The following is a 13,113-nucleotide window of genomic DNA, read 5'->3' as shown; positions in this document are numbered from 1 at the left end:
TTCCTTGTGCAATAATTTGTAATTGCATTCTCCATTCCTGTAGTGAATTTCAGGACCTTAATAATTTTAAAATACCTGTTCAGCAAACTAGAATAATACCAGTTGTTTTCAAATCAACATGTGCTATCACAATTCTTGGGGAACAGTTCTGTGAATATTTGACCTCTCAATTCTGAAGACTCCCCAAAGAGTCAATGGTCCTGAGTCAGGCATGTATTGTTCTTTTCAGAGAGAAGCTGAGAAGTGTAAGGGATAGAATAAATTTAAAGACTACAAGTAAACTAGACATTTATTGAAAGAGATGAAAGAAAAAGAAAAATACACCTTGTGTGTAAGAAATTGTATTTCATTAGTTCTGCTCTCAAGTTCTGTTTTGTGCAGGTCAGGGTCAATCTTACTGACTAGGGAAACTAGTACCAGAATGCCAGTGTCTTAACTGATACTGCTTCTCAGCTTCCATTGTTGATATACTTTTGATTAATATGGTTGTGAAAAGATGGTGAAAATGGCAGCCAGTTACACCCTCTATGATATAAACAGTGCAGAAACACTGCAACAACAACATTGGAGAGTAGGAACAGTTTCATTCATCTCAAGGAGGCATCAGTTCAGCTCCAAACTGATTATTTCAGTGTTTAATTGAAGCTTTATGAAAAATTTGTTTCACAGAAGAAAAGAGATGGATTATCACAGTTGAACATCATTTACTTAATTGGCCTAACGTGGTGGCTATTGGGAAGTATAACCAAATTCCAGTAGGGAGTCAAGCAGAAGGAGCCCAGGTGTTCTTCCATATGGTGCATGCACTCTATTTTTAACATCTCTTCAGCACAATGGGGCATTAGTGTAACAAAATTTGTTTTCAGGACGAAGCCACCAACTTCAGTGGGAGGAATCCAAGTAGCTAACAGAAAATTATTTTATTTTGTACAATAATAATTTTAAAACAAAGATTATAAAGCAGAGATTATAAAGCAACCAAGACCTTAAGAAGTTGGAAAGTTTTTGTTATATTGAGCTGCATTAAACCACTAGTTTCTGATGTTGTATCATGTGGTTATTATTATCTTTACAAGGTCTTACTAGTTTTGTTGAACAGTTTCTAATTCTTGTTCTAGATGAGGTGGGAACCACCCATCCTGTCTATGATTTTCATGCCCTGGCTCAGTGTTCTACACTGTCAGTCAGTGATTTCTTTTTCTAAGCTGAAGAGTCCTATCCTACCTTATGTTTGTCATAGGGAAATTATCACATTTTCCATCGTCGTTGCCCTCTGAATCTTCTGAAATTGTAAAATGTGTCATTAGGTTCTCTGACAGTTACTGTTTGTTTGTGCTTGGATTTGATAAAGCATTCTGCATTAAAGTTCTATTCATATAAATTCTAGAAACATAAATACTTCTGAATCATTTTATATAACCAGCACATGTATATCTTACCCTAAAATTCTTATGACATCACTGAAATATAGAGTATCTTTAATGCCACCTCCTGGACAAAGATTTAAATAGTAGTTTAGCCAGACTTAATTTGTAGTAACTCTTTAAAATCAGAACAAAGTGACTTTCAAAGTTTGAAATGTTTATATTAATCACTGTAGATCCAAATACTTTGATTTATTATATGAGTTAGGATAATGCTGGCAATTCAAAACATGTATTTGGCCTGATATTGCAGTATGGGGAAACATTTGTTATCTATTTCAAAAGTGCAACATTAATTGAAAAATTTGAAACTATTCATTGAATTCAAGGTTAAATATTCAGTCTTTAAGGCTTGCTACTTCTGGAAAACCATATATGTATATAAAACAAAGTAGATTAATATTTAGATTTGTTTTATTTTTAAGGAAAAAATGTTTGACTGTAAGCTCTCTTGATAATTTTGCCATTCTGAGATGATACTCTCTGATGAGTATGTTATGGTATTTCCTTGCTTTGAAAGGGATTGCTATCATATATTCCATTTAATAAGAATCCTTATGGTCACCCTACAGAGGTTTTAGTAATTGTTCTTTTACTTACTTGGAAATAGGAAGGTCTACATCACTTGCAGGATATGAATATGATTTTATTGGCCCAACATTCTAGAAATCATCATTTCAGCCATGGTCCAACTGACACAAGTGTCCAGCGTGTGCTCGTGTTTTGTCATCCTCTAGATGTTAGTGTGGTTTGTAATGGGATCTTAACAAGCACCTCTGTCAGTTCTGCTCAGGGATCTTAACAAGCACCTGTGTCAGTTCTGCTCAGGGGAATGGCTGGGTGAAGCAGTTCCTCCTCCAAGGAGGGGCAGTTCTGTACCAGTGGGTTTTGCTCTGTTCAGCCGGGACTGAGGCTGCTTCCAGACGCAGGCACAACCAGTCCAATCCCTGCCCCAGCAGTATGGGAGTCATAATGGTCAGCCCTGAGAATCCAGGAGAAGGAAGGTCTTTAATAAAGAATTGTACTCCAGACACTTGATTTCATTTTCCACTTTGTGTTTTTGTTGCTGTTCCAGTGCTGGGATTGGCCGGACAGGGGTTCTGATCACGATGGAGACAGCGATGTGTCTCATTGAGTGCAATCAGCCTGTTTATCCTCTTGATATTGTAAGAACCATGAGAGATCAAAGAGCCATGATGATCCAAACACCTGTGAGTATCATCCCTGCTGTTCTGGGTTGCAGAACAATAATTTCCTGTGATCCAGTCATACAGGATGGATTATTAATGCGCTTGCAGAGATCACCTTTACCCAGTGTAGCTGTAGCCTTGGCTCCAGGCAAAAATAAATTCTTAAGGCTATTGGAAAGGAGCAATTCTTTAGATTTCTACAGAGAAAACTTGAAAAAAAAAAAGCAGTAGCTGTTCCAGGGATGCCTGGCAAATAATGCCAGAAGGGGTCAATTTTCAACAGTGCAAAAATCACTCAGAGAAGAAAGCAGGAGCCTAATTCCAGGTGTTAGGAATCGGAATAGGATAAAAGATAAACACAGAAAGAACCAAGATATGCAAGAAAAAACTTCAGTGATGAAATTCATTGATTTTATGTTGCCTTAGTCGTAATGGAAACAAGCCTTAATTATGCTCTGTTAATGACTTTAAGGGGAATTACCAGAGAAACAATATTTGTAAAAATCAGCGTAATTAAATCTCATGTGAGATGCATCAAAGCAGTCCTAAGTACACTTAGTCTAAGAAAAGTTACTTACTAAAGGATTCTTTTGGGGCTTTCCTGCCATTTGATATACCTTAACATACCAGAATTTTTCATGCACCTGTAATGTTTGGGTTTTGTGAGATAATTCATGTATTATATTTCAGATTTGTGAGAGTTTTAGAACAGATTTAGAAACTTGTTATTGTATCAGTCAGATATTGCTTATATCTAAGAGCAGTTTGTGTTCACTTTTTTAGAAAGTACCTAAAAAGGGTGAAAAGATTGAGTTGTGTTCTTTCAGAAAGAAAAAAAAAAAAGACTAGGATTTTTGGTTGTTCCAAAATTTGGATAGTTCCAGGGTTTTTTTTTTTTTTTGAAAGAGTAATCATGAGTAGTTGGGGTAGTTTTACTCACACTATACAGCATTTAGAGAGAAAGCATCTTGAAGGAGAAAAGGCACTAGATCTAGTATGAAATCACAATTACTTGAAGGTAGTTGCTGTAGTAATTTTCATGTCCCTGCTGCTGTTCCTCTAATACAATTTGAATAAAACTTTTTTGTTCTTCAGAGAGTATTAAGGCTGACAAAAAGTATGTGTCTCCATTTCTACTTCATCAGTCATTCAGTGCTGCTGAATTCATGTTCCAGTACTCATGTTTCACTATAAAGTTGTATTCAGGTAGCACAGAAAGGATGAGAAAGGTCATGATACATGAAAAATAGCGAAGGATGGCTCTTGCTGTTTGTGTCAGTTCTGCAGGATGGATAGCTGTCTCTCTAATATATGTAGGGGGGGAAAAAGTGTTATTAGTGAAGGTAGGAGTTGCAGTGGTGAGGGTTCTAACTGCATTTTTTCACAGCGTGTGCTCAATATAATCTGGTCTTCTCGTTTTTCTTAGAAAACAAAAAAATTTCAAGATTCAGTGGCGAGCAGGTGTGAGTGCATCAGAGGGAGAAGGTCTAATAAAGGAGTTGGGGTTTTTTAGGTTTCATCGCCGTCAGCCGTTCCCGCTCCTCCCCCGGCCGCCCGGAGCCGGGCCCGCGTGTGCCGAGGGGTTCGCTCGCTGCCCGCGGGGGGGCGCTGTGCGCGGCCCGCGCAGCCGCCCTGGGGCGCGCTGGGCACAAAGGCAGATTTACCATGGGAGACAAACGAGTTCATATACACGGGACAGGACAGCACAGAACGGCTCTAGTGCTAGATATGTGCATCTCTTAATCTCTTGAGATCTGGCATCACTCACTGCTGCATAGAGAGGGCTGTTCCACAACACTGACAGTGCAGGTGTGCTGGAGCTCTAACCAGCATAGACACATTGTGTGGGACGCAGTGTGAGTTGTGGTGCTTTGCGTTTATTTCACTTTGCTTTCATTATATTCTAATTTGATTACTGTCCGGTTTTTTAACTGTTATATGAGTAAAACAAACTGTTAGTTACCTCTGTGTATGCAGGTGCTAGACTTGGATGCATTGAAGAATTAGACATATAATGTTAAGAAACAGGAGGTTTGGCTTTTTAGAACATGAAGCATTTCTTTTAAATCAGATTCTGACAGGGAGATGCCAGTAACATGCCTGAGTTAATGTAAGTATGAAAAAGTGCTTTGAAACTATGGCTTCTAAATCCAAGGGCATGGAAACCTCAGATCAGTGAAATTTCAGCAAGGAAATAAAGAACAGAAAATTGCTAAATAGCTGATGTTCTAATAACAATACTGGGGTTTTGGGTATGACTTTCAAAGTGCCATTCATCCTGTTCTTCTCTTGAGAAACCAAATGCTCTCATCTAAAGTTCCTTTTGTACTATGTTTCCTAAACTAACTTTGAAACACAGTTCTTGGCCTGTCAAGAGAATGGGGTGGGGAAATCTTAGAGGCCTTTTCTGTTTCCAAATGACATTTTTCGTGTCACGTCATTACATTTCTTTTCAATTTACGGAATCTACTTTCCTTTTCAGAGTCAGTACAGATTTGTATGTGAAGCTATTTTGAAGGTGTATGAAGAAGGATTTATTAAACCTTTACAAGCATCACTGCATAAGTAAAGAGCAAAAAACCTATGATATCAATTGAGGAATCCTGTCCTCTATAATGAACTGGCAACATTCTTTGTGCCATAATACTGCTTGCAGGAAATGATAGTGAAGTACAGCAAAGAATTGACAAAGGACTTTGAAAACTTCAGCACTGTTGCACTTTACGTTGAAACAAAATCAGTCTCTGAAACTCTTCTAACCTTCATCTGTTTGAAGACTTTATTTTCGTGATTTGCTCCGAACAAACCATAGACTGAAAGAACTGATTGTGTTCAGGGTGATCTACGATATTTCATGGTAGTGCCATATACTGCGCTTCTGGTTGAATTGCTACAAACAAGGCTTGGAATTATTTCACTCTGTTTTACACCCATGTCTCTTAAAATGAAAAACAAATGAAAAAATACACTAAGCCATGGTCTTTTTCCAGTGCTAGGTTTATTTACTATGTACAGACTCTCACAGTTTTGTTTTTTACAACATTAGCAATATTGCCAATACTAGATAGATACACACTGCCTACTGATGCAGCACACTTTGTCCTACACCCTTACTAGAGACCAGCTGGTTGTTAGAGGAGAGCTGGCATCTGTTAACCCAGCAGTAGCTGCATAATGCCCACTTACCAGCATCTTGTACAAAATAATAACAATAAAAATTTAAAAAAACCAACACATAAATAAACAGCATTTCTTTGGCACAGCTTGTGTGTCATACACTGGTGTATTCTGATTTGTGTGACTTCAGATTATGTGATGGGAACTAGTGCATGCATTATGTCTTAACCCCTTAAGTGCCTTGAGACTTACAGCGTACATCCAGTGAAAGGCACTCATGATTCCATGGGGGTGGTATTGTCCTGTCATATTTATCTTAATGGGTTCAGATTTTTTAAATGGCCCTTGGTGCTTGGAATATGTTACCACAAGGGGTCATGGAAATACCATTCCCTCTTTCATTATACAAGTACCTGTGTGCTACTCTCTGTAGCAAAAGCACCTCTGCCAACTTAATGAATGAGCATTGTATGCTGCTGTGCTGTAATTATATCAAAAATCTGACACATTCCTTCATTCTTTCCAACTAGTAACTTACTAGCATCTTACTACAAAATGCTGGTAGGTCATTACAAGCTGATACCTTGTTTCATCCTTTTATTGAGAATAACTGTTTTTCTCGATTAGACATAACTCTTTAATAGCACTGATAATTAAGTTCAACTTACAATCAGATGTGATTTAATTCCATTACCTTCTAGCTAACTTGTTAAGTCCTCATAGTTGATTTCCAGCCATGTTCGTACAGGTCTGCCTTTTATTTTCTTTTCTTTGTTTGGAGGGGAGAAGGGAGGAGAACACTATGAAGTTATCCCAGAACTTAATTTTAATTTCATAATGACCCCATTTGCCTTCTGTTATGCTTGTGCAAAATTGTTCCAGTTGGTATGGGTTGCTTCTTATTTAAGTAGGTAGAGGATTTGTAAGAAATGTCTGTCTGATACAGTATCTGAGCTCATTCTAAAGATGCATAAGTGTTCCTGTTTTTTAATATTTTTCTAGTATAGGAGAAACCAAGTCAGAAGCAAGGTACCCAGTGTAATATACTGTAAGAAAAAAACAGTCACTTATTTGACTGCCCTGTGACAGCATAACTTTGTGCCCTCTATTTAAAAGTTTTAATTTATTGTATTGGTTTCCTGAAAATGTTTATCCATTAAATTTTGTTGTAAGCTATATATATAGCATAGAATTAAAATGGAAAGTTTTACGCTAAATGATTTTTAACTATTGAAGAATTATATTGTATAATATACTTTGTTCTATGGACACTCGAAACAGATCAGCTATGAACTATTAAATGAAAAGGGATTCAGGCAACATGAAATCCTGGCTTATGACTTAGTAAGGAACAAGAACTACTATGCCAAATGAAAGATAGAGTTTTAAATATTTTTAGAAAACAAAATAATATTAGGAGGGCTGTGGCCCTGTTACTTATATTTCTAGATTTGATGCTGAAGTCAATGTTATCCCTCAGTGAAAAATAAATTTTACAAGAATCTCTGGATGTGAACTGAACTGGAAAAGAATAATATGGTAGCTTTAATCAGTTATATTTTAAGCCGTTTGCAACAAATAAATTTTTTTATAATTCTTTAACTTCCATATGATGAGGTCATTAGCTGAGTTGCTGGCTAGTTGGAAGGTTATATTGAACTCAGCACTTAATGTCTAAAAAATAAAATAATTCATTCATTATACTGAAAGAAATTTTCTTCATAGTTAAGTTGTAAACAAAAATAGCATTTACCCTGTTACTTTGAAGGAAATCAGAAATGGAGTTTATTCAGCATTGTATAGCATTGGTATGACACATATTTAAATATTCTTATGTAAAATTGCCATAGCAGTTTGAGTTCAAAAGTCCCATTTATACCACAATTAAGTGTGGGATATGTATTGGTCATCTGTCGTTACTGTTTTGATTACAAACACAGGCAAGAACAGTAGGTCTCTTCAAAATTTTCCTTTGCACTGACTTGTAGTTTATTAACTGGCTGCACTGGGGGGAAAATTGGAACAAAGTACCAATTCTTCTTAATTAATTGGCCATCAGGGACTCAGTGGCTTTTGGCTTCTGCAAAGCCAGGATAAAGGTAACCAAAAACTGCTTGGGAAAGAGAATAGCACTGAAGCCTTTCTGCAGCATAAATCAGTCATTTAAATTTTTCTACCTGTTGTGGTATAAACGGCCTTTAAAATATTTTTATATGGCCAAAAAAAGCAAAACTGATTAATATTTTACTTTGGGTTATGAAGATCTGTATCATCCTTAAGAGTTTTTTAAAGGAGTTTTTGTATGTTTCATGCTGTACAAAACATGAATGTATCTTTCAGACATAATGACTTATAGACCTATATGTGATTGGTGTTATGACTGTTGGATTTTATGAATAATTATTTTCATACCATTTGATTAGGAAAAATGTTGGGTGGGTGTGGGAAAGAGTATGTTTCTAACACTTCCATGATACAAATCCAGTTAAAGAAAAGAAAAAAGTAGTTTTCATTGTAAATAAGAGCAATATTATGACAAATTTGTGCCAATGTAAAATGTTAAGATTTTTGTTTTTACTTTTAGGTTCAGATTGAAAACTACCACTACCATCTCTTGTGTAAAATGGATTTGAAGGGGGTTTTTTAGTAGAAAGACATGGGGCTCTAGTGGGGACTTTGAGTGGTTTTTGGGAGCATTTTTTATTTTTGCTAAATATGAAATAAGATACAGGTATTGTTTAATAAACCACCTACAGACTGTCAGCCAGTCCACTTTCAGAAATACTCCATTAGATATCCCAGGTAACTGAGGGCTGAAAATTTCATTTATCCTGAATTTGGAAGGATTTGGTGTTTTCAATCACTTGTAGGTCTTAAGCAGTAAAATACTGCTTTTATGCATTTTAATTTTATCTCTTCTCTCCCCGTTATGAAAAAGAGAATGCCTGGAGTTTTTTCTCACTAGATTTAATGCTAGCTGACATTTCTTCCACATTTCTCTGTTAAATCTCAAAAGCTTATATGCCATATAGATAAAGCAGTAACACATCTTCTTGAATATCGGATTAGAGTCTGGCACACCATCTAGTAAAGAAAGAGTGAGAAAGCAGTTGGGACATTAAGGAACATGAGGAGGTTGTTATGGAACTTGTGTAGTTGGCAACTTTCCGTGGAGACCTTCCAAAAAGCTTCATGGTACCTGTGGAAGGCCAAAATGCAGCAGATATGCTGCAGTTGTGCTACCCAGGGAAACGGGACGAAGAGGAGGTCTGGCATAGAGATGTTGGAGCTCCAGGTATGCCATGGAGCTGAATTATGTGATATTTTTATGCTTGTGCAGGTATGTGGGTGATGTTTGGTGGCTCAGGGAATTAGCATGAGCATGAAAAGCTCTACAGATCCACCAAGCTCTACAATTTCCAAGCAAAAGAAGGTTGTCCAGTAGTTTTGACTACAGTCCATATGCTGTAGTTTTGACTGTAGAGCCACTATGCAGGCAATCAGCAAGCCCCTCAGCCCTGAGGATAAAAGGAGTGATTTGGTTATGGTCCACATGAAAATTTTGCACATTTGGACTTCCACCAAGAAGAGGAATGATGTCCTCTAATATCGGTTGCAGTCTTTTGTAGCTCGCATCTCAGGTCCCCAGTGAGCTAGGTTGGGTGTATTTGCCAATTTTAGTGTACCCATCTTTAGTGTACCCAATGGGAAAAAGTTCTTTCCCATTTCTACTCCTAGTGCTAGGATCCAGTATAAAGATCTGGTAAAAACATATTCATTGATTAACTGTGGATCTTGCACGAATCTGCAGGTATTTATAATTAGTGGTGATTGGGAAGCTGTTAGAAGGAGGAAGTGGTTGGTTTCAGTGTAACTGTTCTGTCCGTTCTCTGTTATCCCACTGCACTTCATCACTTGTTTGTTTAGAAGTCTGCCAAGAAGGCCAGTTCCTTATCACTGGATTTTACCTCTGTGCTTATTACTCCCACAGGTGTCTACCTTTTCATAGGGCTTCTCCTGCTACAAGTTTTGATCTGGTGCATAAGCTGTAAGTTCTGGCTATTGGCTTTGGCATGTTTTGCTCACTGAGATCTCAATGGTAAAAAGCAGACATTAACAACTTTCTTAAAAAAAAAAAAAAGCTGAAATATTCAATTTTTAAAATTTAGACATTTTGAGTAGTAGCCTTATTTTAAAAAGCCACTAAAATATCTGATTCTATTCTGCTGTAGCAAGAACGATGGTTCACAGACTGACTGGCAGCTTGTTGGTGGTGGTATTTCATATTTAGCAAGCTTACGCATTTTAAAGGATAATTTTTTTCAAAGTGTTTTGATGTTTGAATAGTAGCACTTTATGTCATGCTTACTACTGACTGAACTATTGGACAAAATAAATTGGGTTTGGAGAGAGATGCTTAATGGGTTTCTGTACAGAGATGATTCGGCTTACACCCTGGTACGAATGCTTTCTGCTGTTCCAGCCATTTCTTATTGATTGTTCACGTGTTTCTGAGGGATTTTCAGAAAATAGATATTAAGCTAATTCTATCATCTCAATTTTCCTGTCTTAATAAAAAATGAAGCCTACATTTGGGAAAAAAAAAAAAGAAAAAAAAAGATGCAAATAGAAACTTACAGGGTACTTGTAAATTTATGTGATCTCTCTCAGCTAGCTGCAAATTAGCTATGTTTACTGTAAATGTTTCTGCTAAGCATTATTTTTAACATTAGATCAATTACCTGGAAATCAGTATTCTTTTTTTTTTTTTTACTTAACTTATTTGAATTTTGATAACTAAAGATAATGCACAACAAAGTTTAAGGAAGTTATCACCCTTTTGCACCTAGGCCAGGGGCCTGAGACATGAGCGAAAGGGTTAAGCAGTTTACGTTAAGCTGTTTTGTTCTTTAACTAGAATATATCCACAAGGACTAGACTATAAATGATCCAGTGCAATTATCTCAGTACTTTGGGGCACCACAGTAACAACCCATAATAATCGTACAGGAAAATTAAGGTAAGAGAGTGAAGGTTTTATCTTATCCAGTGTATTCAGATTTGTTTTCCATTTGGTTTGCTTCATTTACCAGTGATCCCATTTTAACCAGTCAATTTGGCAGGGCTGTTTGTGTAAGGTTTGGGGTTTTTTTTCTGTAACAGGTGCTATACAATGTGTGTAAATACAAAGGGAAGAGTATTCTTTAGTTCATCATTAACAATCAGATGGTGGCAATATTTTTGCCAGTTACTTCTGGTAATTAATTTGCATTTTCATTAATCCACTATTTCCAGTGGATTTCAGTTGTCAGATTTCATCTCAGTTTCATACTGCTGAATGATGGACTACAAGTGTGGAGTAAATCATCTCAGAGTTGAACAGCTCTTGCATTGTTTAGACTAACTCTTGTGTACCTTTAGTAATACTGGGGGGATGCAAAGGCTCTTCCCATAAGTAGACTTCTGCCTATAAATTTGTTTAAAAGCACATGAGGGGGAGGGAAAAAACAAACCAACAAGCTAAATGCATCATCTTGGCTAAGCAGCCAGGGCGGTTGATGGAAAACGATGGAAACTTGAAATTGGTCAACACTGGACAATGTGAAAATAAATTCAGCTTTTGTCACTGCAGCTACTGTATGCTTTAAAGGGCCTTATGTATTTGTCCTCATTTTGATAAAATTAAAATTCTTGCCATTAAAATTATACACTAACTTCTACCGAAAACCAGCAGTTCCCAGGATAAATATGCTAATTAACATTTAACAAGTCTTGTTTTAGTCTTAAGTAAAATTTCATTCTATTATGTGAAAAATGCTGTTATGCATATTTTGTGGATATATTTAATTTCAGTTGACAAATAGTTGTCTAGGTACAGACTTGAAAATATATATATAGTTTACTTGTGGATCTTAATTGTTTAATTGCAAAATAAAGATGTGCTTTAGTAATTTAAAGTTTAATTTTTTTGCGATTTTCTTGCTACTGTACACATGGTTTTGCTGTGCCACATTTGTATGTGTCTGGTGCCAGATAATGTTCACCTTGTATTTTCCTTCTTGACGTTGTATGACTTAAATACACCCCTATGGATGGTGCATTAGAAGAGGTTCAAAATTACCAGGAATTAAGTTGCTTGGTTAAAGCATCAGCCCGAGTTTTTGCCTGAAAATATATAAATACTGCAAGATTTGCTCTAATGGAATAATAACTTTTAAATTACCTTTTATGCAGTGAGTGTATAGGAGATAGTGTTCAGTAGAGATGATAGCTTGACCAAAAAGCTGAGGGTATGATGAACACTGATGTGAAGAACAAAAATTCCAGATGGAAGCTTGTGATGAAGTATTTGCTGCCAGAAAGTGAGGGGATGTTCAAAACCAAAGCGGCTAAAGATAATGAAAGGATTTTGGAGGAAAGACAAGAATCTCTGGAGGGATGGAGTGTCTGAGACCCCTGTATGTTTTTAATTCCACTGATAAATACAGGACTTTAAAGTGAGGACAGGGTGTTTGGATTTGAAGTACAAAAATATAAACTAGTAAAGAGAAAAAGAGATGTAAGAGGCTTTTTAATAGGAGGAGATGTGTTTAAACTGGAAGACTGGATGTAAGTCAAGTAACAGATAACACAGCTGAATGTGTACTGTGCATCCTTGGACTGTATCTGAGTAGCAAATAGTGAGGAAGGAGTAGACTGTAATTACAGGAAGAGTAGCAAGAGGGTGGTGTGAAGTAGAAATTGCAAAAACGAGCAACTAAGTTTTTGTGTCACTGAAGCTACAGAAAGGACATACTTTTGTGAATGACTGAGTGGAAAGAAGCTCAATTTGATGAATAGTTGAAGATGGTTAGAACATTTAGGGACAACAGGGAATTCCCTACAGTTCTTTGTTGTATAGGACAATGTGAACTGGTGTAGAGTAGACTTAATAGCCAGGAGACTCCCATTTACCTGGCAGATCTCCACTACAAACTACTCATCTTTGATATGCAAACCATTGGTTAGTTGATCTGAGAATCCATCAGGTATCTGCAAACCCTCAAGATAAATTATTTTTCCGTGTTAAATATAGTAAGATTCTGTATGGTGTCTTTGGGAACTTTATTGCAAGCTCCCACAGATATTTCATGACAGACTACTGAGAGCAAGCATAGTCCCTGCTCCTCTGAGAAAAAGTAAATATCTCAATTCCCCCCCGTTTTGTAATTCACCTTTCTGAATAAATAAACAGGCACATGAATGTGAATCTCACCTTTCCTCAAAGCTCGCCCGGCTGCTCCCAGCGGCAGGAGGGTGGTTGCCAACCTGTTACTTCGTCAGCAAATGCTGGGCAATTACCTGTCGGCTTTTTTAATTCCCCCCCATTTCAGTAAATGACC

General features: G+C 36.8%; 1 protein-coding gene across 3 annotated transcripts in view; it reads left to right on the top strand.

The window, feature by feature from the left end:
* Positions 1-11,688, top strand: part of PTPN4 (protein tyrosine phosphatase non-receptor type 4) — a 108,436-nt gene extending 96,748 nt beyond the window's left edge. For 2 of the 3 annotated variants that reach the window (XM_038143636.1, XM_038143634.1), the window contains 2 exons: positions 2,500-2,635; positions 5,097-11,688. In XM_038143636.1, the coding sequence (XP_037999564.1) occupies positions 2,500-2,635; positions 5,097-5,183 (223 nt within the window). In that variant the 3' untranslated portion in view covers positions 5,184-11,688. The remainder of the gene's footprint in view (positions 1-2,499; positions 2,636-5,096) is intronic. The other variant, XM_038143635.1, reaches the window with a different exon arrangement.
* Positions 11,689-13,113: the final 1,425 nt, after the last annotated feature.

The sequence above is a fragment of the Motacilla alba genome, chromosome 7 (genome assembly GCF_015832195.1).
Source record: "Motacilla alba alba isolate MOTALB_02 chromosome 7, Motacilla_alba_V1.0_pri, whole genome shotgun sequence".
NCBI lineage: Eukaryota > Metazoa > Chordata > Aves > Passeriformes > Motacillidae > Motacilla > Motacilla alba.
This window is presented reverse-complemented; position numbering and strand designations above follow the sequence as displayed.